Consider the following 27,385-nt stretch of genomic DNA (forward strand, 5'->3'; position numbering starts at 1 on the left):
AATTCCATGGCCTTAAAACTGAGAACTAAATACTTTCTTGGACAAATGCTTACTTTAGGCAAACATTACTTATGATGTCATCAAACACAAATCATTGGGCTTTCCACATGGTAACCGAATGCATTATAATGCTCTAACATGTTGGAAATCAGACTGGAGGATCTATATGAAGTATTACAGGTATTATCTCTAATACAGGGATGCTCTCAAGTGATGTTAGCTATTTAACAGTCAACTGAGCTCCTTGTACAGCCTTAGAGAGAGTTAGGCAGCTGTTCCATGGGGCAGTTCATCCTGTCTAAGGTGCATATTAGTGATAGAAAGGATACATCACTCTTGGAGAATTAAACTGCCATCACATGGCCTAAATGGGCACTTGAGGCTATACAACTTACTTTTAGATTAATGAAGCTATTTCTGATAAAACTAGCAAGTAAAAAACACTTGAGTTACTAAAATTGTTTGTAATAATTTTGCCATGGATTAGTAACATTTTTTTTACATATTCTTTTTAGATACATTTTTTTGGGGTGCCTTGGATTTTAAAGAAACCATGAATTAAAGGGCTGTACTCAGTACATCCTGAAAAATTATTAAGTCAAGAGTCCAATAATTAAATAACACTCTTGAAAAGTTGTCAAGAAAAAGAAAGTTTATTGGCCTGGATGTAGAGTGCTTAACTAGTAACAGAAAGTCATTAGCTTTTGCCAGTGTAATAGTAAAAGACAGGTCTTGTTGCATCGCAACCTGAATTGCTGATGTTCCAGTTCCAGTTGATAAACATGATTCTAGGTGAAAATTAATACACTTTAAATACATACCTTCTTTATTAGCTGCTTACTCCAAGGTAACTGTTACCAGCTCTATTTGTGTGTTTTATTTTATTTACTTTTTTTTTTTTTTAAAGATTTGTTTGCTTGCTTCAGACTGGGAAATGCTGTTTCAGAAGGTCTAGTGGCAGGAATGGAAAGCCTGCCTGCCAAGTCCAAGTGATACAATAAATTACTGTTTTCTGGTTTGCTCTGTGACAAGGGTTCATTTCGAGATTTTCCCAATGCACAAATGAATAGCTAGTAGATAGCTAGTAAAATGTGAGCCAATTATTCTAAGTTATAGCAGGTATTTACAGTGATTAAAACATACTGCATTATCACTGCTAACACCTACTAGTGTCAGGGGCAACTACAGTATTTGTATTATGTTCTTAAGAACTTTATAGGGTGTATTACTTGGTAAGACGTAACTGTATAAAAACTATTGGTCTTTTCACAACATAAAGCCTGTGCTACTCAACTGCAAAAGGTTCCCAGCCAAGTCTTAGAAAGAGCTAAAGAATCCAAAGGCTCCTTCCCAATGCTCACTGAGAGCACAGCGCCAACAGGGAAGAGACCTAGGAATTTTGGGTCCTATGTGAAGCCACCAATTATAACAGAAAGGAGCTGCCAACACTGGCCTCAAGCTCTGCTCACAAGGTCCAGTTACTAGGGTATTTGCTCAACATTCTCATTTCAAATTGAATTTCAAAACATCTCTGACACAGATTTGAGAGTGTCTTCTGCTTATCAACTTTGGACTCACTGGTCTGTATTTTGTTTATTCATGTCCTGAACCTGCTATGTAATTAAGAAGGAAGTGGGCCAAAAGAAAATCAGGTTGCAGAAAGAAAAGGAATATTTTTATTCATATACATTTTTTTTTCCCAAAGTTCAAATCTAATCATATAACCTTAAAAATACTTTTTTTTTTTTTTTTTTTTTTTAGCATGTTTTGCCTCCTTTACATGCCTGCCTTGGCAAACAATATCACAAGTACTGGAATCTGAGGTCTCTTTAGTTGTATTACGCTTAAGGGATCATTCACACTGAGCATTATTTTGCTTTACGCTATGAAAGCAAAGTAGATAAATGAAACAGAACTTACTCACTCCTCTACAAGGAAAAAGGTGTAAACAGTGAACACACACAAAGGGACCTTAAGACTAAGGACCATGCCTGCACAGGGTTTTTTTTGAGAGGTGGGGGCTTGAGTTGTAGTTTTCAACTTAAGAGACCAGGTATGGGTCATGAACGACTCTGTACAAATGACCCTGTTGTTAGCAGAGTCACATCTGCTGTATAGGCAACATTCGAGATATAGGCAACTCTACCAAAAATTGCTTAGGCAGTCAATGAGAAAGGTGAAAAGCAGTATTTAGAGAATTTGTGTGCTCTTTGCATGCATGATTTTAAGTGAAGGGGCACCCAGGATAGCATCCCATACAAGTTTTGTGTTTGTTTCCTGAAACCTATTTGGATTGAGTTGCTACAAAAAATCTATTAAGGAGAGGATACTGCAATTTTATTTTCAATAAGGAAAGGAATGCAATAAATATTCATATTTAAAGAAGCGGTGAAAACAAGAAATCTTTCTTGCTCACCAAATATCATGGCAACTTTAGTCATTTAATAGCAAAACAACAAATTGAAAGTTTTAGAAATGGTGCAGCATTTAAAACATGTGCAAGTGTAAATGAGGCACAATATGCACAACAGAAACGTGCAATAGTTCGTTGCAGAACAGTTTCTGCCTGCACCTTCTGCACCACCTAAAATGTGGAAGCCTAGGGTAACACCAATTTCTATGATAGAGTGCACGTCTTCCCTTCTACTACTTCAGTGTGGGCCTTGGAAACTGCACAGGCTCTCAGTGAGTTCATATTTTGGGGTGACATGGAAGAAGAGTGCTTGCAGTAGTATATTAACCAACTCTGCTGAATATCTCTACCTAAGACCAAAGACATAAGTGAGTTATCCAAAGATGGCTAAAAAACTATTTTACAGCTCTGATGTAATTAATTTCCATAAGTCTTCAGCTTTGATTTCCACACCTTCAAATTGGGAAGACTGTAGTGATCCTTTACACTAGAAAGTAAGAACAGAAAGGAAAGGCAAACCGTGCTAAAACCGGTATAGTAACAGCAGCCCAGAAAAGAAAAAAGAAGGAATAATATGAACAAGAAAGGGGAAATCTTACTTTTTCAAAGGAAATGGTAACAGAAATTATTAAAAAAGGAGATGCATAGGGAGCTTCAGATTCAGAAAAGGGAAAACTAAGGAGGAACTTAAGATAATTGACCAAAATTTTAATTTATCTTCTCTTCTTTATTCTTTCACCCTGTGATGGAGAGCTTACATCCTCTGGACTGGAGATGACTGCTACAGTGATAGCTGACCTGGGGAAGGTCTGTCACTAAATGACTAACAAAATAAACAAGTAACGAAGCAAAACCATCTAAGAGCTACAGGGACATGTACAACATCATCTAGAAGAGAGGGGAAAACTAGCAGGTCTGCAGACTCCCTTATTCAGCCAGGAAGTTCTCTGCCAACATTTATTTATATGTTATTCCTTATGTCCATGGTCACAGCAGCTCCTTCCATCCTTCCATTTTTTGCTCGAATGAAACTAGGTTGAAAACAGTCTTACAACTTTTAGAAGCACCTGAAATAGCCAGGAAAATATCTTTGCCCTCAGGTCATAATAAAACTAGGGCTGTGCAATGACCATGTGGTCAGAACAGGAAGGGGTAAATTTACTTGAAACCAGAGATGATTTCCCCCCTCCCCCCTCTTCCTCAATGACTCCTTGTACCTACTACATTATGTTATTGCTAATTCTGGCAAATCCCAAAGTAAAGATTAGGGGAGCCATCCTTAAATTGTCACCAGTTGCCTACTGGTTAAACTACAAACCAGAAAAACATCACATTATGTTACTCCTGAGGATGATTCAAACTGTAATTTGTTAGATAATGCTCATTTTTCTGAGTCTCTGAAATGCTCTCTTCTGACTTCTGTAAAACACTCATAAAAAATAAATGTTTCACCTTAATGCATGAGTACTCATAGGTAGTACATTTGCATTGCATTCACTTTGACTAAAGCCATAATTCACATGCTGCTGGCAGATTGCATAAATCACACAGGACAGTTGCTGTTCTCTGAGGGGATGCTTTATGCCTGTAACCATGACAGTGGAAAATATAAAGCTGGCAATTCTAGCAGCTGAGAAAACTCATAATATTTAATTATTATTTTTTTTTAGCTTAATGTCTTAATCACTGAAGTCTCATGATTATTTAATAATATTTTTTCTGCCTTTCTAAAATACTTCAGTGCTCCTAGAGAAAGCATAAAACTTCCAAGCTTATGAAATAAAAAGTCAGGTAGAAAAAAAGCACAAATAGAAGTTGCTTGATTTTTAGTTTCAAAAATAGATCATTACTCTTAGCTATTAGTTTTTGGAGCCAGGAGGCTGAATCTATCTGTAACAAAAATGTGGCTAGCACTGAAAAATAATTCATAACATCTGTATCTTGCAATATCCGTTATTCTTTGACATATGTGTTCACTACACAGAGTGGGTGGAAATGGAAAAAAGCAGTTAAAGGAATGAATTCATTTTTAAACTTTTGCTAGGATCTTTATAATGAGTAGAACTATCATAATGGAGAACTATACATTTGATCATGATGTGTGAATTTATTTCTGTTTTCCACGTTCTTCACTATTCTGGGAAGCAATGTTGTAGATGTTTGGAAAAACAAACAATGTAGAAACATATCAGTAGCTCTACCTTTGTAAGAGTCTCCCTCAGCAGGGGATGGAGCTCATTTTCTTGGGTTTTCCTATGGGAAGGGTCAGAGGTATACAAAAATAATAATCTGTGATAATAAGAAGTCCAAAATGGATCTTAATGGAAGATGAGTCTTACAGACTGAAGAGATGAAAAAAGATCTGAAAAATGGTTGTGAATAACCTTTAAGAAGTTGTATTTTAGGTTTCCTGCATTTCAGTGGTCACTGCTTTTTATATCTCTTTGGAAAAAAAAAGTATTACTGCTGATTTCATAGCAAGTGAGGGGAAGGTGGAGAACAAACTTTTACTTTGAAAGTGGGAGAAAGGAAACATCTGTGGATAGTTCTCTGAAGAGAAATGTAATTGTTTCTCATTTATAGTTGGTAGGATGCAAATAATGAAAAGAAGTCTTATTTGCAAATCTCACACAATAGAGAACAAATTTCCAGTAAATACTGAAGCACATAGCTTAGGAAAGCATCAGTGAACTTTTTAAGTCAAAGCATTCAAAGCTGTTTTAAGCTCCTTGCCATCTTTCCAGAGAGCAGCCCTTGAGTCCTGTTATTTTCCGTGACTAAGTGTCCTGACACCATAAATTTGCTGTTCACCTCGTTTACCCCAGAGTCCACTCAGGCCATTACTACGGGCATTCACCCCCTGGAGGGTTACTGTCCGTCAATAAGATGCAGCAGAGCTGGGCTTAGATCAGGGGAGAGCATAAAGAAGCATGCAGAGGCAGCTGCTGGAGAGAATGCCTCCGCTGGGAGAGTAGCCATTGATGATCACGGTTGGGAATTACATGTAGCGCAGCCCAGATTTCTCAGCTGGCAGCAGCTGTTTGTAGAAACTGAAGGAGTCTTGAAAAGAGCCCCATTTCATAGCCCCTGTGATAATAATCGCGAGTGTTGCAACATAATAGCACATGTATCTGAGCTATAGCGTTCAGATGTCTCTTTGCCTTTTAGCTCCTTCTTTCAGATGAGTAAGGAAAGGTTTGTTCAGAGGAGTAAGTCCCATCCCTGCTTGCTGTAAAATGGATAGGTGGAGAAAAAAAGAAAACATCCAAAAAAAACCAAAAAACAAACAAACAAAAAAGTTAAACCACAAACTCTTTTGTGTTTTTAAAGCTGTTTATAATTGGCAGTGTTCTCATATTTGTTATTTTGACTATGTGGTCTCAGTGTTCAAGGATGCAATTCTCAGGGAAATGTCCTCATCTCTGGGCTACAGACACAGACTCCCATTTGCTCAGTCTCCCTCACTGGCCCCATCACTCTTGCATTCCTTTTCTGCATAGTCGTATGGCTTCAGCAGGAAAGTGGCTCCATGCCAAGTTGCAGACTAACGTGTGGCTCTGATTTCCGAGAAACTGGAGCAGGGTACTGAAACTGCTCCATTGCTAGGAGAACTCAAAAGCCACCCTTCTCTTTTTGTGGGTTAAACAATTCCATGACTGCTTGATCACGGACTCTGTAGCTGAGCAGGTATGCCCCTCAGCTGCAAAAGTAATAAAACCTGTCTTGTATACAAAACCCCCTAGCCTCCCTTAGTTCCCACACTATATTCCTGAATCCTTGCTACATCTACACCTGTTTGGCTGGCCTAATGGCAACATATGCTAGTCGGGCTGGTGTAGTGCTGACAGGAGTTGGCTAGAGACTGACTGCTGCTCTCTCAGCAACTGGATAAGGGCTGAAGTATGCCAGCCTTGGCTCTTCTCTGCCTAATTTCTGGTCTCATAAAATCTCCAGACCCATCAGCCTTCTGACCTCTCCAGGAGGTGAGGCAGTCACAACTAAACAGCCAGACACTGTAATTTGCTTAAGAAATTATGAGGAAAAATTACACCCCACATAGGTAGGATCCCACAGAGACAAACCCTATTTCTGCAAAGGTACCTTCTTCTCCATCCTCCCACTAATGAGGGATTCCTGGTCCTGTTAACCTCTCCCAAGCAAGCATCTTAAATGTGACTGTAGGTGAGCCTTTCAGTGCTTCCAAAAGTGAGTGTGGGTCCTTGTTTTCTGCATGAAATAAATCAGTTGATGATCTAGCTCTGCTGGATTTTGATGAAAACATTTTGGTAGTGTTTGTTATTCCCCAAATCTGTGGTATAGTGACTAGTGTAAGAACGAGTTAGAAAAATTTCTGCCAGAGATAATACAAGTTCAGCTGATATTGACTGACAAAAGGGAATATTTCAAGCTTACTTGCACACTTTTTTTCCATTCTGTAGTTCTATGGCATATTCTGTTCTTTATGTATTTTCATATGCACACATTTTTACACGCACGTATGTACACTGGTAGGAATACTTGAGTGCTACAGGTTGATAAAGTAGAACAGAAGAAAATTTCTACTTCTAGAAATCTGCAGAGAATAGCACATATCTGACCTGTGCTGCAGGAACTGGTGGCTTCTATAAGGAAGTCATGTTTTCTCCCAGATAAATATTTTTTGTGAAAATTGGAATGGTCTTCATGACTAAGGATACATGAACTAGTTTATTAAATCCCTTATATTTTCAGAATCTTTAGGCTCTTAATTTCAATGTAAACAATGATTTTTGAAGGTTGGAGCTGTACCTTATCTGCTTATTTGTCTATAAGTAGAATTTTTAAAATGTATTTACCAACATAAATAATAACTTAGTTTTATTCAACCAAAGTAAAACATATGTATTTTCAATTTAACATGCAGTGGGAAAGGCAGAAGAATCGAAATCTTTAGACAGTTATAAATAAAACTTAGGAAGCATAAGCCATAAATATTTCCAGGGAACTGAATATCAAATTCTGTAGCACTGATTATTCACAGAAAAAGTCAGACAGCTATGAGAGGTTTTCACATGGCTTTTTAAGAAGCAAGCTTTTATATATGAAGAAAATCATAACCAAGATTTGGAATACTTGTGTAAACTGTTCTTAAAATCATTGAGAGGTGACTCAGTTGACATTTTACAACACGAGTTCCCCTTTCAGTTGGTATTACATAAATATCATTGGAAGGCATTTGTAGGTGGATTTGCAGTCATACTGTACAACGTGGCTTCAGGAGTGTATGGCCTTCACTCAAGTTTCTCAGAAATTAGTAGTAAGGACAGTCCACAGTTCTTGTCTAAAATTTTCAGTCTCTCCCAGCAGAGGAATCAAAAAATCCTCCTGGAAAATAGTAATTCCATGCCAGGAGCCAAAAGCCATTTCAGCTTCTAGTGGGATTACATTTTTTCTCGATTCAGTTTAAATTCTGTCACACTGTCATGTTAGTTCAGGCTCCCCATTCATCTGAGCTGGCTGTCTGTTTACCTGTCCTGACCCTAAAGGTTTTAAGGTTCTCTCTTCAGGTATAGAATCTCCAGCACACACTGGTTTGTACTACATGAATACTCCTTCCATACCTATCTATCAGGAGATACATGTACCTATATAGAGACCTGGACCTGCAAGCTGAAATGAAGAACAGTTCTTGAAGCCAATGTAGATGTGACAAGTGGTGAAATGCTTGGATCCAGTCCACACCGCAAACACAGTTTAGTCCTGAATTATTTAGCTGCTGATTTTATGAGGCAGTGTCCAGATCCACCCTTTTATAAACTTTTCTTCTACTGGAGGACTCCAGTTGATATCACTTTCAGCTGGAGGATGTACTAAACTGCTTAATGTCTCTCCAGCACCCAGGGTGCATCCTGTACTCTATGCTTTGCTCTTCAAAACTCAGTAAAAAAAAAACCAAACCAAACCAAACCAAACAAAAAAAACATATATAGCTGTTTCTGAAACATTTTTTAAACCACTTCAGGAAATGCTTAACAGTATATACATGAGCTAGGTAACTGAAACAAGTTTAACACTTTAACTGATGGCAGTTATAATCGTTGCATGCAAAACTAATTGTGGTATTGTACATCCTTCTAGTTTCTTGTACAAGATAGGAAGCTTTTATAAATCACTTTTCACAAATGGATATCTAATTATTAAATTTGTCTTTGTCATTATAATATGAAACATTTAATGTTTAACTGCATTGGTCTGGGAAATTATCAGTTCTGCCTTATTCAAAGATAACACTTGAGCTTTTAGAAGCTGATATGTGATGCTTGAAATGTACGGTTGGAAATTTAGTTTAAAGTGTCATCTTTGGCAAATTATCCCTTCAGTAGCAATGCGATTGTTCTTGAAAAGTTCCAATAGCATCACATAAAGGGCAGCTGTCTAGCCCTTATATACCCTTGTTTCTGCCATAAGCAATTTACAGATACCAGACTGGTAATATAAATATACTGACAACCAGAACATATTAATATTATACTGATTTCAAGTAATTAAACTTTTTTCTTATATTTACATGTGAAAAATGCTGTAAAAGTTGCTAGACTGTAAGAACTTCTTATAACAAAGTTATGGTCCTGTAAAAGTAGTGCTTTTTGGGAAAGAATTTTTAGATGCTGACATCATTTCTGTCCAGTCAAGACAGAAACTGTCGAAAGACAACCAACATACAAATTATATGGTATCACGTTTTTATATATTTGGAACTCTAGTCCCACACTTCTTAAAGTAATGAGGGTTTTACAATTGCCTTCAGTAAAAATGAAGTCCATGCCTGAATAAGGAAAGGTTATTTTAGCAATATGAAGAATCTTAATCTATATCCTACATCCATATACTGAATATCAGTAAAGTAAACAAGATGAGAGATGAGCTTTAACTCTTGGCATTTTATATATGGTAGAAGCTTACTAATTCATCCCAGGTTGGATGATTGTGCTTCTAAAAACTTTGAATGTTGGTGTGTTTGAACCTTGGAGGCCTCATCTGCATGCTGATATTTTTAAGAATATAGCCACATCTATAATGAATTCTTAGTGCATCACTAATTGCAGTAAAAAGCTCCAGAACACATCACTGTGGCCTCTATAGAATTTATGGTGAGGTTTTCTAGCAGTAACTGCAAAATAGTGCTCTTTATGTAGGTTAAAAGGATTAATATAGTACCAAGCATATACTTCTTTTCATGGTTTGCCATAATCCTTCCAAATAAAAAACAACCATTTTTTTTACTCTACACATATATATATGTATTCTAAAAAGAGTTGAAAGAGAGGGGGCTTCACTTAACACTGAATTTTGATGAAGAAACCTAGATTCCAGCTGTGAAAATACTTAATTTGTGCTGAACATTAAATACCACAGAAGAGTTTGGAGGCCACCTACTGAGATTGTTGAGTCCATCCCCCTGCTAAAGCAAGGTCAGCTAGATCAGGTTGCTTAGGTCTGTGTCCAGTCAACTTTTGAATATCTCCAAGTTGTATACTCCCCACTCTCTTTGGGCAAAGCATGTCTTATCTCTGGACAAGCATATTTCACTGTGTTTGCAATGCCATGCTTGAGATTAAAATATATAGGTTTAAAAAGTTAAAATATATATATGGCTATATGTCTTCCATCTGAGAGCAATATCATGCAGTCCACCATCATACTGGGAAGACACTGGTGATACTTGCAGAGAGATCTTTCCCAGGAGAGTTCAAATATAACTTCAGAAATACTTGTTAAAAACTTTACTGGTAAAAAGATTGTTCTATCCAAAGAAGTCCACTTCTGTTAGATGCCCACATAGGGACTTTATTAATGTCTATAAATCTCCTTACTAACCATTCATTAAATATTTCACATTCTGTTAAAAAAAAAGGTAGTTAAAAAAGAAAATTTTAATTTTGTGATAAATCAGAATGACTATAAAGGATTTGCTCTATTCCAAGTCACAGTATGAAAGGAAAGCTGGGTAAAGCAAGTGTTATTTAACACTAAATAATTTCATTTCCATGACTTCATCGGACTTACATATCAGCTATTCAGAAAATAGTCCCAAAGAGAGTCTTTAATTTAAACTGTCTGATGTTCTTTTGGCAGTTGCAATGAAACCAAGAGATTTGTTCTCCAGAAAACTTGGACATAGTTTTAGATGAAAGAAAAAGGGGGAGATGGATTGTTGTGTTGGTCATTTTTAAGGTGGACTTTCCTTCAAGTTATTCAGTTACTGTCAAACAAACAGTATTTTTCCTGGAAATTATTGCAATTAACTATCATCCTCCTTTGAAAAAAAAAACTACTACTTTTTAAATAGCAGGAAATGTTCTCTGTCCACAAACACTAACACACAGTGAAATAATAACTACCATGCCTCTTTCTGAGAGCAATTTTTATTCACACAGTTCAGTGGAATTAAACATGTTAGAAATCAATCCTTTTCTTCAAGCTATAACTCAGATATATTCTCAGAAAAGGGCAGAAGGGAAATGTAAATAAATAAATTTTGATTTACATAGCAAAATGAAACTCTCTTTGACTGTTTGGAGACAGAAATACTTTCAGATAAGTCTTCATAAGCTTCTGCAGGAAATGAGTTCTAGAAGTGGTGTTTACTGGAAGGTAAATGCTGCTAAGAAAAGTACTGATCCCTATTTAAAATTTATTTCAAAGTCAATTGGTTATTCTTTTCACTATCCCTAGGTCTGGAAAGAGTGCCAAAAGACCTTCCTTCTGACACAACACTGCTGGACTTACAGAACAACAAAATCACTGAAATTAAAGAAGGAGATTTCAAGAACTTGAGGAATCTTCATGTAAGTGTATAAACGAGCTATCATTTGCAAAAATAAAAAATAAAAAATGGGTGGGGAGAAAATGGAGAATGTGGGTTTCTCCTGCTACCCAGATTTTTAAGGGAAACTGTTCAAATACTTTGTGATCTTCCTCCAACAGCCCAGCCTATTATTTCTTCTTCCATTCGTCTCCTGCAAACTCTCTTCTCACCTCTTTTCAGCTGCTTCCTACCTGCCTTCTGTTGGTCCAGTCTCCCAATCTCCATCATAATTTCTCTCACCTCTTTATTGATGTTTTCACTCCCTTTGGCACAGTAACTTGGTTATTTCTATTAAAAAGCAGATCTATCTCAACCCTGCCACCCCACTCACTCTCCCACCTCTGAGCTCACAGAGATTTGTATATGTTTACCAGCAGGGATTTTGTGCTAGTTTTAGTTCAAGTATTTTTTCAATTCAATGTTCTGCCCCATGAAATTGTGTTTTTGCAATAGCCTTCTCCTAGAAAAACTCCATCCTCAGCTTCCTTTACCTACCAGTCTCTTCCAGCACTGCTGTTTCCCTTTGCTGAAATTTTTTCCTTCAGTGGTTTCTGAGATTTTTTTTCTGGTTCACCTCTTCTTTTCCAAGTTTCCATCAGACAGCTACTTTCCTCTGTTTCCAAATTTTTGTTTCTCTGTCTGAGGCCCTCCTCCCTTATTTCTATACTATTTATAAACATTTTAAAATTTATACTTCATATTCTTACCTCAGTTTTGTTTGAATATCTTTCTTTCTATCTCTGAAAATGACTATTACTTCTTTGCCTTTGAAAGTAATACCGAACTCAGGAATATTTCTGAAAATATTAGTTTTCTGGCATTTCACCAATTGAATTTATTCTGTTTATTATTCCATAATTTTTTTTTCTTATATCCAATATAAACTACTTTTCTTTCCTGGCTTCTTGGAACCTCTTTCTATTCATTCACAACCAAGAAGCCAAATCCTGCTTTTTGTCCTTTCATGATGCCAATACCATCACCCAAATAAGCACTGTTTCAAATAAGAATCCACATTTATTCACTCATACTTCCTTAAAAAAGAGTAATCCTATAGCAATTATCTCCTTAACTGCTTTCAATTCACTCTTAAATGTTTCTTTTAATGCAACATCAAAAAGAAATATTTTAAAAAATTTCTAAGGATAGAAGGTTCTGGGCTCATGTCATCTAGTTTTAGCACAGAGATCTATACTTGTGCTAGTTACATAAACTCTTCAGTCAAGAAAGAGAAATAGGTGCTTCTACATCACATTTCATCTGACTTGCTTTTAGAATAAGATGATGTCCCAGAATTTTTTTTTTCCAATTCCTTATTTTGGCTGCTGAACAGATTCCATATCCTGATTCTTGTCCACTTGTTTTGGTTTTCTTCCACTTGGAGAAAAGTCTTGTGTTTTCAGTGACCATCATCTGCAAGGTGATAAAAAAGACAAAAGTGTTATCAGTTAAGTTAATTTTTCATAATCCTTCATGACACTGCATAAAATGAGTCATGGTATTGAAGATGAAAAGCACTGCTTCCAGGGACTTCTACCTAGTAGGCACTCAGCTTGGGTCTCTGTTATACATCCTGCTGTTGGTTAAGCTGTTGTGAGCGGTGTCATCTCATGGAAGTGATCTGGTTGTTTTTTTATTTTTCCTTTTTTTATTACTGCAGATATAATTTAATAGTGAATTAAATATTTAACTCTTCAGGGAAGAAATTGTTTGTTTGTCTTACTCTGAAAAGTGCCCCCAGTACATGCTTAAGGACAGGAGAGGAACAGTAACATAAGTTCTTAACAAATAACCTTTGAAACAATGCAGTTTTCCTGGATTTGCTCAAGCATAAAAAAACCATCCTCTCATTTCCTCTCAAAATAACAATTTATTCATGCAGTACATTTATGTAACTAAGCACCATCTTTACTCTCAGCAGGCACCATTCTTCTTGTGTAATATCTGGGAATGATTCCCATTCCCTACCTTGCAATTAAAAATTCTTCAGAGTCACAGTGAAAGGGGAATATTGTGTTTAGATAAATATAACTGAAGGGTTTGTTGTTGACAGAGCTCCATTTTCATTTTTGTTTTAATGATATATATATGTGTGTGATATATATGTATGTATAGATATATATAATGAATAATTTTCCCTGATAAACATAGCTCATGTTAATGTTATACTTGACAGTGTGATGTTCAAAAGTTTCTAGACTTCTTAGACTTTAGTAAGCCTTCTTATACGTTACTAAACCAGGAAGATTTACATAAATTATCAGTATAATTGGTCCAAAATCTAAAACTATCAGCAACTCCACTTAACCTCTTGCATGAAGTGGTCACTTAAAGGAACACTTTTAAAATCCCAGTTTTCATAGATATTGAAAAAATTAAGCTTATTCTGTTTGAATATGCCTTTTAAATTCCTTCCTAATTCCTATAGGCATCATCAACCATAAATGTAATGGTTTTAGAAGACGTTATAGTGGAGATATTGGTTTGAACCTCAAGTTCAGTTTGTACTAAAAAAAAAAAAGACAAAGTAAGGACAAAAGACAGGGTCTACATATAACTTGCCCATGTCTTCTCCTTCAGCACAAATGTAACTGCTTATGCACTGAGTGCACAATACATAGAAATAGAAATGAAAGAGAAACTAGTACCTACATAAATATGCTTTCTATCTGAAAGTTGTCCTGAGTAGGTAAAGAGAAGTCAAAATTTGCAGCTGTGGAAATATGGCAAGCAATTAGAAAAGGATTCAACTAAGGGAATGTTTATCTGCAAATAACAGCTGCCTGCCAGAAAACACCAGAGTCAACAGTTTTGGTACACTTGCTATTTTTATAGTCTAAATTTATTCAGGAAAAATTGGCTAAACTATTAATGCTAGACCTGGTGAGACTTCACAGTATTTCAAAATGAAAGATAAGATATATTTTTTATCAGGGGACTTGGAAGAATAGGGAAAATATTGAAGACAGTCTTTCTTTTAGAGTCAAGGGCTGACTTTTGTAGTTCCAGAAAACTGTGTTATGTGAAAAAAATTTAGACCTATGGCAAAACAATCAGAAGGGTGCTATTGGAAAAGCCAGGAAAAAAATCTATGAAACTGTCAGAATTTTCCAGACAGACTGACACTTCTGGATAGAGTACAGTACGCTGACCCCATGGACACAATAATGAATCCAAAATACTACATGAGTAAGCCCTCACGCAGAGTGAAGGAGGAGTCTACAAAAACAGCCCATGGAATTGCATGCTGTGTGGCAAAGCCAAATCAAACCAACATAACACCTGGCACTTGGAAAAAGAGGTAAAAGAAACTACTGTGTATTAGATCACCATAAGAACAGCACAAACAACAGAATGATGACTGCATGCTTTTCTAACAGGAATTTTTTCAATGGCACAGTGTACAGCAAAAAGTACAGCAAAAGAAGACAAAATTGCTGTTGGCCTGAAATCAGATGGAACATTGCTTAATTTAGGATGGCAGAACTACTGAAAGCCATGGTTGTGCATACAACAGTGCTAATGCTAGTTGTATATATATTGAAAGAAAAAACCTGCATGAAGAGATCAAAGATTTAAAACTGGGGCTTGCAGTTATGACCATATCCGCACTAAGTGATTATTAACACTAAATGTATGGGCAAATAAATCGATACACCCTTTGTAGTAACATCAAGTGGAAAAATAATGTGTTGCATTAGTAAACTTTCATGCAGTCCTTTTTTTTTTCTTAATCAAACAAAGGCTCCCTATGGAGGGACAAGAGCCCAGATTGACTAAAGATAAGTCTGAGAATGTCTTCCAGGGATACAGAAAAGCTCCTAACAGATCAAAAATGATAAATGAAAGAACACAGACTTCTTATGACTCATTACAGCTTCAGTTCCCTTTTCCCAGGCAGAATTAGAAGTTAACATAGTGCTCTGTGAATCACAGAAAGAAGAATCAGTAAACACCAGCATTCTGTAAAAAAAACAAAGATGTTTATCTCTGTCCAGTTTCTACCTCTGAACTTGATTCCTACTATCTTCAATTGCATACGGTCTCAACAGGACTGATTGATATATTTTTTATCTTCATTTTTATTTTTCCACTTGATGCAGCTGTAGGTTTCTAACAAATATTCTGAGAAAAAAACAAAATCTGAGATGCAGCCCTCCCTCACAGACTTGCCATCTCCTCAGACTCTTCTTTGCATTGTGCTTAACACATGAGAATTTCCACTGAAATGAGTGTGCAACATACCACATGCATGCAAAATGTTTTTAATGTGTAGAAGGTAAAGATCTTTTTATGTAAGAACAGCTGCTCCCTCATCATCTGTGCAAGTCATGTTACACAAGTTTTATCAGTGAGAGCTCAAACATCATGCAGGCTAATCTGAAGCAGGCTCCCTGGCTTTGTGAGTTTATTCAACAAGGTACTGTGGAAGTGATCGCACTGCTTTCACAGTCCTCTGATTTATACTGACAGGCTGTTGATCAATGCCTTGCCATCTCCTTCCCTCACAATTTGTTCAGCTCTTTACTATTGTTTCTATGTCACCCCTTTTTCCTTGACTTTCTTAGCTATATCCATTTGATCCTAGTTTTGATAGGGTTACTACCAAACCCACCAAAGAATTTATGTTAACAACAAATAATTGCACCATCATGATTTTTTATACCTTTATCCTTTTCCTGCCCAAACTGTAGATCATGGGACCTTCAGGAGACATATGATCTGGAATTCTGTTCAGAGACCTTCTTAGATTCAGGGGCTCTTGTTCCTTCAGGTTTACCAACATTTAGGATTTTTTTCTAATTAGTTTTAAAATGAATAGTTATTCTGTGGAATTCTGGCTTCTTTTATAACACAATTAGAGAAGAAAGTCAAGTTCAATTTTACATTTTTTGTGTCATTTGTGGGGTTATTTTGTTGGGTTTTTGTTTTCCTAAGTGTATGTCCACTCCTAATAATTTGGCAAAACATCTTGACTATATGTCCAGGTTCTGATTATGACCTAACAACTGAAAACATAAGGCAAACAAAAAGGATAAAATTTATTATTATTTTTACTTGGATGCCTGAGTCTTGAGTTTACAGTTGTTAAGGCATTCCTGTTCCTAGCAGAACTGCAATAAACCCCAGGTAATAATGTAGTACATAACCCAGGAAATTAAAGAAATTCCAATGGGTCGGCAGATTGACTTTTCAGTTTAAACCCTGAAGGATGCATGCATCATTAAAGATTTGGTATTAGGTAAGAGTACCATCCCCATCTGGCAAAACAGATTACTATTTATTATGCTGATAACAATTTGTTTATTATTTTACAGTTCACTTTTGATTTTGGCAAAGTTTTCTCTTCAAAGTATTTTAAACAAAGAAGAGCAAAAGTAGGGATGAAATTCCCCCAGAACAATGCCCTGAGATTATCACATAATGAAATTACATCAACAAATACAATCCCGTTCTTCCCATTCCCTAACAGGGCAAAAGTTGTAGGTTTGGTAACCCCAAGAAGAGCAACCATGTGCTAGTTCCTACATGACTGCCACATGCTCCCTCTGCAGTTTGTCAGGGTGCATTTTGCCAAAACCTGCCAACAAGTGTTCCAAAATTTTCCTGAATTGTGAATCCTCCTTTTTGTTTTGGGAATAAATATTTGAGGTAGAAACCAGGCCAGAGGGAGCTAAATGGCCAGCCTCCCACTGACTTCAACGGAGCCAGCATCTATTCCTGTCATACAGCGATTTTTGTCTTTTTTTCTTGACTACACTAATACCAGTAAAAAGTAAGCTATCTTTGGAACAAACCTTGGATCTTTTTAACTCATTGATCACCACTTAAACTGCTGGTCATGATAAGGTGGTTGTTAGGTATTACCACAGTGCAATATTACAACAAAGTGAATGTGTACTCGGCACTGGTGAGGCTGCACCTTGAATACTATGTTCAGTTCTGGGCTCCTTACTACAAGAAAGACATTGAGGTGCTGGAGTGGGTCCAGAGAAAGGCAGCAAAGCTGGTGAAGGGTCTGAAGAGCAAGTCTTATGAGGAAGGGCTGAGGGAACTGGGGTTGCTGAGCCTGGAGAAGAGAAAGCTCAGGGAGGACCTTATTGCTCTGTACAACTACCTGAAAGGAGGATGGAGTAAGAAGGTGACTGGTGTCTTCTCCTAAGTAACAAGTGATAGGACAAGAGGTAACGGCCTCAGAGCTGCACCAGGAGAGGTTTAGACTGTGCATTAGGAAAAATTTATTCACAGAAAGGGTGATCAGGCATTCTAACAGGCTGCCCAGGGAAGAGTTGTAATCACTGTCCCTGGAAGTGTTCAGACACCATGTATATGAGGCCTTCAGTGACATGGTTTACTGATGGTCTTCACAGTTCTGGGGTAGTGGTTGGACTTGATCTTTTCCAATCTATTTCATTCTATGATTTTATGGTTCAATTATTTATTATGCAATGTTTACATACTATATATAAAAAAGCAAAAAGGTTTTATCTCAGGAAAATGAGGATGGAAGCTAAGTTTTCTCTTATCCATAGGAAACTGCTATGAACTCTCTAGGCCTAAGTGATGTATTTAATACTTGGTGTATTTGTGCCTCTTTATTCACTGTGTCTTTCCTGCCTGTTTTCACCTATGGTTAGATATCTTCGCACCCATATCAGCTCGTGCTGAAAGCTGTAAATTCATACTTCATGTGCTCAGCCTTTTGTTTTTTGTGGGGTGGCGGAGAAATTACATTTATTTTAAAAGAAATATCTTTTTCCTTCCACAAAAAAAAAAAAAATTGAAGCATGGAAAAAGATATATTTTTGAATAAAAGTATCCATTCCTGTGGCTCTGTTCCAGGCTGTCAGATTTCTGCCAAATCATCTCATATTAGCAGTATTGCCAGTACTATCTGTGGCCAAATGCTCCAGTGCGTTCAGCACTTTCAGGTTGACCCTTAACTTTCCTTCAAAGTACTTCTTGCCCTATACTAAATGTTTGTATGTCCTTTAAAAAAAATAATATAATGCCCCATTATGCCATCTGGGCTTTACTCAGGCTAACTAGTCCATGTGGCATGTTTTTGCCTAACATCCCTTCCTTTAATAACACTGCCTGCAGATGTTTTCCCTAGGTTTTTCTCCTCTAGTTCCTGTTTTCATTGACCTCTAAATTCCCCTGAGTTTTTAATTTTATTTTATTTTGGTTTGGTTTAACTTTTGTTACATCCAAACCATACGGGGCACATTCTGAGGAAAGTAAACAGCATTGCTCTAAGGCTAATAACTTGGTTCTTTAAGTCTTGCATATAATAGAGTTATTGTGAAGTGGAAAAGGAACCCAGGGGTATGGCTTGCCAGGTGCTATGTTGGTGTGTTATCCTCATTATTTGCTGTTGCTGTGGGAGACAGTAAAACTCTTGCAAATTCTAATTTTTTAGAAATTGTGTTTATTTTTTCTTCTTTACAGCTGCACAACAGTGTGGAAAAGTAATGCAGGTTTAAAATACTGGGAAGAGGGATTTGCAGAGCAGGGTGTAAATGGGAAATGATATACTGGTACAAAAATGTTGCACCAGAACTATGGCCTTGTCATACCCTCCCACCTTATATCATCATACAGACATTCCCACTGTGAAATCAGTATTTTTAAACACAGTTGATAGATGCCATCTTTTCTAATTGAGAGACTTCCTGAATGTTTGAATAAAATAACAGTTCTATGTGTTTCCCCAAGATAACATGATCGTATTCAGGATAAAGCATTGGCAAAGCAGAACAGGTTAATCCTATATACACAGAAAATTTCTGGGTTTGGTCAGGACTATAAGTTCTGCTCTGAAGAGCTGTAGCAATTATCTTAACATCAACTACTTAGAGAACATTTACATTGCACTGCCCAGCGGAATGTATTTCTATCTATTTCTAGCAAGAAATATTTGACATCAGATCATCAGCTGTGATAATTTTAGCTGAAAAATTTTTATCTAAAAGGCAACCATATTAAAACAAATAAATGAAACAAAGAAAAAATGTAAGACAGACTTTTAGGTGAAATAAATGACCGAGCCATACAAAGCAGGATGCAGGATAAAAATTTCAAGTGCCAATAAGCTGAGTCTAAACTCATTGAATGTTGGCTTAGAGATGTATGGAAAAGAAATCCACAGTAAAGCTAAGAGGAAAAAAAAAAAAAAGTAATTGGCAGTAGCAAATTCAGTTATTCAATTATTATGAAAAAAACAATGAAAGAGACTAACCTACATAATTCAAGCTGTACCCCTCATAATAACTGGATGGATTCCCATATCCTAATATTGTGCAGGTAGCTGTATACAGGCGAAGACCACATCTGTATTACAGTTCTGGTAATGATGACTTAGGAAACCACACCCTGTGTGTACCCCATGTGTTCTCATAGCAGCTCTTATAACTAGGGCTCAAATAAAAGAGAGTTGGGGCCATGGTTTCCACTGGCCAATATATTTATTTTCAGAGAGGCTTATTGTTAGGGAAATACCCTGCTGAACTGTGAGTGACCTTTTCTACCTCCTCTTGAAAATGTGTTATTGCTAGCTAGCATACAAAATTAAAACCAGATATGCTCAGCTTTACATATACCCAGTGAAATCATGTACAACACACACTGCTTGGTTTCCTCAAGAGTATGTGTAAGAGGAGTCCCTCAGGGAAAAAAAACAAACACATCAAATAACAGCATTTTAAGCTGTCTTTTTACCTCTTGTCCAGTTTCCATGATGGAGAGGTGATGTCACAGATGCTGATACACTTTTGCACTGTTTGATTACATAACTGACTGTGGAAAGAGTTGAATGTTCAGTTTGATTCCAAAAAACAGATCTAAGTGTAATTCTGAAAATATTAAAATGTGCTTAATGTCAATTATAGTATATGCAACATAAAAAAATCTGGATGAGCAGCAGCTGTTGTTTTCTGTTTCTGAAAACAGCATAATGGCATTAGTGAACGAAGAAGCTCTATAGCTATTCCTTAGTAAAAAATTTAAGTAGGTATTATATATGTATTTCTACAGTCCATTCTACCTAATTCACTGCACAAACATGCAGCACTGTAAGTCTGATAATTAGCAAATAGATGGAATTATGAGATTCATTCCAATATGTATCATACTGGAAATCCTTTCTATTAGCTGTATTGCATTTCTGACAGTAATGATATTTTCCTCTCCCTTTTTATGTCATGTTTGTTTAATAAATAAGAGAGTTAACAATAATGTACTCAGAGGCTTATGGAAACCGCCTATTACACGTAACAGAACTTTCATACAGGCCTTTTGCTCCTGGCTGTAGAGAGAGCTAATTTTCTTAGAGTTACCCTGAACATACACAAGTCTATGGGACCTGATGAAATCCATCTGTAGGTCCTGAAGCAGCTGGCAAATGAAGTTGCTAAGACTCTGGCCATCATATTTGAAAAATCACGGCAGTCAGGTGAAGTTCCCAAAGACTGGAAAAAGGGAAATATAACCCCCATTTTCAAGAAGGAGAAAACGGATGACCCGGGGAATTACAGACCAGTCAGTCTCACCTCTGTGCCTGGGAAATCTTGCAGCAGATTCTCCTGGAAGGCATGCTAAGGCACATGAAGAACAACAAGGTGCTTGGTGACAGCCAGCATGGCTTCACTAAGGGGAAATCCTGCATGACCAATTTGGTGGCCTCCTGTGATGGGGCTTCAGAACTGATGGACAGCGGTAAAGCAGTTGATGTCATCTACCTGGACTTGTGCAAAGCGTTCGACACTGTCCCACACGACATCCTTGTCTCTAAATTGGAGAGACATCAATTCAATGAATGGACCACTCGGTAGATAAAGAACTGGCTGGATGGCCGCATGCAAAGACTTGTGGTCAATGGCTCAATGTCCAGCTGGAGACCAGTAACAAGTGGTGTCTGTCAGGGATTGGTGTTGGGACTGGTCTTGTTTAACATCTTCATTGCTGACATGGACAGTTGGATTGAGTGCGCCCTCTGCAAGTCTGCCGATGACACCAAGCTGTGTGGTTCGGTTGATACGCCAGAGGGAAGGAATGCCATCCAGAGGGACCTTGACACACCTGTGAGGTGGGCTGATGACAACCTCATGAAGTTTCACCATGGCAAGTGCAAGGTCCCACACCTGGGTCAGAGCAATCCCAGGCACAGCTACAGGTTGGGCAGAGAAGAGATTCAGAGCAGCCCTGCAGAGAAGGACTTGGGGGTGTTGGTCCATGAGAAAATGAACATGAGCTGTCAGTGTGCACGTGCAGCCCAGAAAGCCAACGTATCCTAGGCTGCATCAAAAGGAGTGTGACCAGCAGGTCGAAGGAGGTGATCCTGCCCCTCAACTCTGCTCTTGTGAGACCTCACCTGTGTATAGTTCTGGTGTCCTTAACATGCAAAGGACATGGAACTGTTGGAACAAGTGCAGAGGAGGGCCACAAGGATGATCAGGGGGCTGGAGCTCCTTCCATATGAAGATAGGCTGAGAAAGTTGGAGCTGTTCAGCCTGCAGAAGAGAAGGCTGCGTGGAGACCTCCTAGCAGCCTTCCAGTATCTGAAGGGGACCTATAAGGATGCTGGGGATGGGTTAGGGTTAATGGGACTCTTCATTAGGGACTGTAGTGATAGGGCAAGGGGTAATGGGTTAAAACTTAAACAGCGGAAGTTTAGATTGGATATAAGGAAGAAGTTCTTTACTGTAAGGCTGATGAGTCACTGGAATGGGTTGCCCAGGGAGGTTGTGAATGCTCCATCCCTGCTGGTGTTGAAGGTCGGATTGGACAGAGCCTTGGGTGACATGGTTTAGTGTGAGTTGTCCCTGCCCATGGCAGGGGGGTTGGAACTTGATGATCTCAATGTCCTTTCCAACCCTAACTATTCTATGTTTCTATGATTCTATGATCTTAAGGTCCTTTCTAACCCTAACTATTCAATGATTCTACCCTGAGTCTAGGTATCAAAGTTATGAGACTGCACCTATATAGCAGGAAGAATTAGTATGGCTCATGATCCCTAACTGCTGGACTTATCTAACACTTCACATTACTACCCTTCCATACCAAGTTCCACTTACCAAAAAAATAGCGTATATTACTGACAAAATGAGGTAATTTTCAGACAGATATCTAATAAGTGCACACTATAAGACAAAGTAGGTGTTGATATGAGTACTTTTCTTAAGTGGGTCTGTGTCTTCAGCTTACTGAGTTACAGAATTCTCTGTTCAGGAAAAAAGGTTTAATGGTTGTGTGATGATGGGCAAAGTATAAAAGTAGCCTGAGAAAAACAAAATCAGGGTTAAAAAAAAAGGCAAAATCAAAACCAAATGGAGCTAATAATGTTAGTTTTATGTGAATGTCTTGTTTTTCACAGCTTTAAAATTGAAGGGTTGTACTTGTTCTTGGGTATGAAATATGAATATTCACAGAAGCTGCATATACCTCTGCAATAAAATAATACTTGTATTTATTATGTATGCCTTGTTTAACTGTTTCAGAAGTTCTTCACCTATTTGGTTTAGTACTGCATTTCTTTTCCTTCAGCTCATTAGATTAGGCATCAAAAGACATCAAGAGACATTAAAAAATAATAATAATATTTAAATGTTTCATTCCTAAAACCATTTCCCTAGTGATCATCTGAGATCTTCATTATTACTCTACAGGCATTGATCCTTGTTAACAACAAAATCAGCAAAATAAGCCCACAAGCTTTTGCTCCTCTGAAGAAACTGGAGAGACTTTACCTGTCCAAGAACAACCTGAAGGAACTTCCAGAAAACATGCCGAAGTCTCTTCAGGAGATACGGGCTCATGAGAATGAGATCTCCAAGTTGAGGAAAGCTGTCTTTAATGGACTGAATCAAGTGATTGTCTTAGGTATGAACATAAGAAATTGTAACAAAAACAACTCGGTGTTCTTTCAAGATGTTGTTTTTTAGCTCAATCAGTGATTTTTTGTAGAAAACAAAAAAATGTTCCAATAAATTGTACCTCCAAATTAGCGTTGACCTAAAGGGTATAAGTACCTACACTGCAGTACAGCTCATGACCGTGTTTTGTTGGCAGAATTAGGCACCAATCCAATCAAGAGTTCAGGCATTGAAAATGGAGCTTTTCAGGGGATGAAGAGGCTCTCCTACGTCCGTATCGCGGACACGAACATTACTAGCATTCCAAAAGGTAAGAAATTCAGTAAATATCTCAGAGATTTGCAGAGGTATAATATTGTTACTTCTAGTCAACTGGAAAAAAATTTGCTATGGAAGCCTTTTGAGTCAGTTCCTAGAGTAGCCATTCCTTGAGTATTTCTCCTTTTTTGGTTAGTTGGTTTTTATTAGTTTGAAAAATATTAGATTTCTATTATGAGAAACTCCACAATAGGTGTACTGTTGAAAGTAAGCCATTTTATGTTATTTTGCTTTTCTTGTCTCATAGCTGAAATATAAAGTGGAAGAATGTTTTCACCTTCCAACCCTGGCTAGTGAAGCTGATCAGCATTACACAGGTGTATACTCATGTAGTATTAAGCGAAGTTCTACAAACACAAAATCAGCCCTCTACAAGTCTCTGGGTTTGAAGCCAAAAATACTATTCCTATAAGACCCAGAAATATATGCTGTTCTTAAAAGTACTTTATTGCAAATTGCTGCAAAAGAAGGGCAATTTCAATTTAACGTATTAAAAAACAACAAAAAACCCCAAACCAGAATGGTTCCAATGCAGAGGAAATTATATTCAGTTTATTCATACTTCAGTCAGCAGATTGTTTTGAAATAGATGAAAACTTTTTGAAGATTAATACCAGTTGTTATTTCTTTCTTCCCACATTTCCTGTTTTGGATGTTCCTTTCAGGGACCTCCAATAGGTAAAATATTTTTTTCCTATATTTTTTCTTGATAAACAGAATTTGCTAATTATTATGTGCCTTACCTAAAATAACACTAAAAATTATTTTACCTCATCCTTATATTCTCACTTGCTGCTGCTGCTCCTTGTTTAATATCTAGGTGCAAAGGGTTTATAGACTTATGACATATATAATATGCAGATAGTCTGGCTAAAATGAAGACACTTTTACGCAATTATATGTGTACCACTTACATAACTGTGAAGGCTAGAATTCATAGCTGAGAAGAATTTCATTTAGCTATTTTTAAAGAATTGGCTGTTCTATAATTGACTTTAGGAGCTTAGTCTTATTTCATGCCAAATATGTTGCTAGTTTCCATGATTGTGTAAGTTCCTTGTTTCATTCAGTGAATTGTTCTTGGCACTGTCTAGTAAAAATATTTTTGTTACTGTAGAAGTGCCTCAGTATAACACAAATCTTTTTTAAAAAAATAATAATCCAGCTTCATCAAAAGTAAATTGATGGTGTGCTCTCTTTCAGGCCTCCCCCCATCCCTTACTGAACTTCACCTTGATGGCAACAAAATCAGCAAAATTGATGCTGAAAGTCTGTCTGGACTCACCAACTTGGCAAAGTAAGAATTATTTTCTTCTTTCCAAATAAAATATTGGTTGAAGTTGCAACCACTACATACACAATTAGAAAATATCATTCTGGGGTTCATGAGTGTTATTATCATTGAAGCAGTACAAAATTTAGCAAGAAAAGCTTCTAAGGATTTGTGTACTTAAGAACAAAATTTATTAATTTATTAAACAAAATAAAACATGCACCATAAATGAAAAAGTGCATTTTTTTCAGGGTGATTGAACCTTGCTAATCTGTGAATATGTTCTTGAATGTTTTTCTAACTTTAGGAAATGTAAGGAGAATTCCCAAAGATCAGTTATAAATATACAGAATTATTTGTGAATTTGTTCACAGTAGATAACATGATAAAAAAGTGAAATGGGACTTCATTAAGAGGTATTTTAATGCTATGATACTTTGAAACTTTTTAATGAAAATAGTAGTGTAATTGACCATTAATCAGATTACTGAATCTAATTCCTTGACCTTCATCTTAATCATTCTGCTTGTCATAGTCAAAGAAATCAAAAAAAGATTATTGAAAGACAGGAGTTAAGTTTACCACTTTGTAAACCACACTGGACATCAGTGTAGTGTAATGAAGTACATAGTAACTTAACACTTATCTAGAATCTGGCAACTCCAAGTTATAAATCTTTCTAGAGGTTGTAAAGGAAGACATTTCAACTCACGTTTGATGTTCATATTTGATTCATCCCCAACTAAAAAGAAGCTGCCCCTGGATTTTAATGAAAAAATAAAAATACCATAATTATGAGTTAGGAGACTATGAAGCAGTAGTGTGGAAATGTAGAGCTTCTCAAAGCAGGTTTTAAGCTGTTCTGTTCCTCTGAATTGTTCTTAGGCAGGCAACCTAAGCATAGTCAGAAATCCTATTTAGCAAAGTTGAAAAGTAAGGCAGAATACAAACTGGTAGAAAAAGGAACACATTGGACATAACAGAGCAGATAGATTTAAATCTTCAGGAGCATCAGTACAGAGTCAGATCACTCTCCTCCTGCATCATGTCAACTCATGCTCAACACTCTAATAGCTACCCTAAAGTACAGTCAGACCTAGAGAAACAGGTCATTATTCTGATTGTGTTAAGGCGTGTTTTGAACTTTAAAATGTTCCACACAAGAGCTTGGTGTAGATCTAGTGCTCATTCTCTTTTGAGTTCTTCAGTTCTAGAAGGCCAGCAATATATGTCTTTTTGTTTGGTTGTTTTCCTTGTAAAATTACTCTTAAGTCTTTCAAAAGCCTTCATATAGTGTGTCTAATAAATCTCATTAATGAAATCGTACAAAGACTTTGCTGGTTACATGCAGGAATGAGCCTCACAGGAAGGTATACACATTACATAACTGATGTTTCTAATGTCTATAACCTATTAAAGTTTACTGAAAAATATAGATCCATACAGTGGGAGTTGCATCAAGCCCAAGGATGTTGAGCAGTGTGAAGTGTGAATTTTGTTTTTAAAAAGTGAAAATGGGTCAGCAGGGTTGCTAGAGACAAAAGAAAGTGTAAAATATTTGAGAACTTATTCAATTTTTAGATATGTTTTTGATGATGCCCTTCAATATTTTAGAACACCATGACTAAATCAGCTAAAACGCTGGAGAAATGTTACCTATTGACTAATATAAAAGGAAGAAATATGTCAATATATTAAACAAGAGTGATTTTTCAAATTCTTCCCTTCTTTTTTTCCCATGGGAAAAAAAAAAAGAGAGATTATATTCTTTCCAAACACTCTTAATCAACCTGTATTTTACACCCTAATCTTGACTTATTTCATTTGTAAACATAGCCCCAAGTGATGGAGAGTTTGTTTGTAACACATTTAGGTGAAATGTAATTACATATAATTTTGCTGCTTATGGGAGTTAGACTCACTTTTCTACAAACTCCTCCAATTTCACTCTTTCCCTTAAAGACTTTTCCTGCATGAGCTAATGCAAAGTTGGATCTTGTCCATCCCTATAGTATGCGTACTTTTGCTTTAACAGACCAGTATAAAGTCAGACCTGTGTTTTTCATGCTGGTCTCCTCATGTGTTACACATCTGCTTGTAGACCTGCATGTACAGCAAGTATATATATTTAGATATGTGACAACCAAGAATTTATAGACTTCTGCCAAAGTGTTGGTTTTTGAGGTTTTTTCCCAATCCTATTAAAGACTTTCACTATGAGAACCCATCACTGAAGTCCTTTATAGATATTCTGTAGATCTTCAAATTACTCTGTAGGATCAAATCCTATGTGGACTCTACTCAAAAGTAAAAAGTTCTAATAAATTTAAATTATATATTAGTATAAATTAATATAATTAATAAAAATATATTAAAATGATTTTTAGATTATTATAAAAATTATTCCAAACTCTAGAAAATATATGGGATACTGTGAACTGATTTCTGAATGAAATAAATCCGTTAATGTCAGTGGGAGATCTCACTAAGCTCTCCTTTGACATTAAATATTTTGACAACATTGCAATGTTTAAATGAGTATGATATGGCTATTTGTATTACATATAATACTGAGAGCTTTCTTTATTTACTTTTAAAAGGAAAAGTATAAAATACACTTCCATTCTTGGATAGCATTATTTCTGGAAACATCTCTG

At 36.7% G+C, this 27,385-nt stretch overlaps 1 protein-coding gene across 1 annotated transcript in view; it reads left to right on the plus strand.

The window, feature by feature from the left end:
* Window positions 1-27,385, plus strand: part of DCN (decorin) — a 41,812-nt gene that overhangs the window by 10,310 nt on the left and 4,117 nt on the right. The window contains exons 3-6 of the mRNA XM_061351307.1: window positions 11,129-11,241; window positions 22,931-23,144; window positions 23,334-23,447; window positions 24,659-24,752. Of these exons, the coding sequence (XP_061207291.1) occupies window positions 11,129-11,241; window positions 22,931-23,144; window positions 23,334-23,447; window positions 24,659-24,752 (535 nt within the window). The remainder of the gene's footprint in view (window positions 1-11,128; window positions 11,242-22,930; window positions 23,145-23,333; window positions 23,448-24,658; window positions 24,753-27,385) is intronic.

This window comes from Neopsephotus bourkii, unplaced genomic scaffold (assembly GCF_033783945.1).
Source record: "Neopsephotus bourkii isolate Nb327-2 ecotype Australia unplaced genomic scaffold, CSIRO-AGI_Nbou_v1 NB_567, whole genome shotgun sequence".
Lineage (NCBI taxonomy): Eukaryota > Metazoa > Chordata > Aves > Psittaciformes > Psittacidae > Neopsephotus > Neopsephotus bourkii.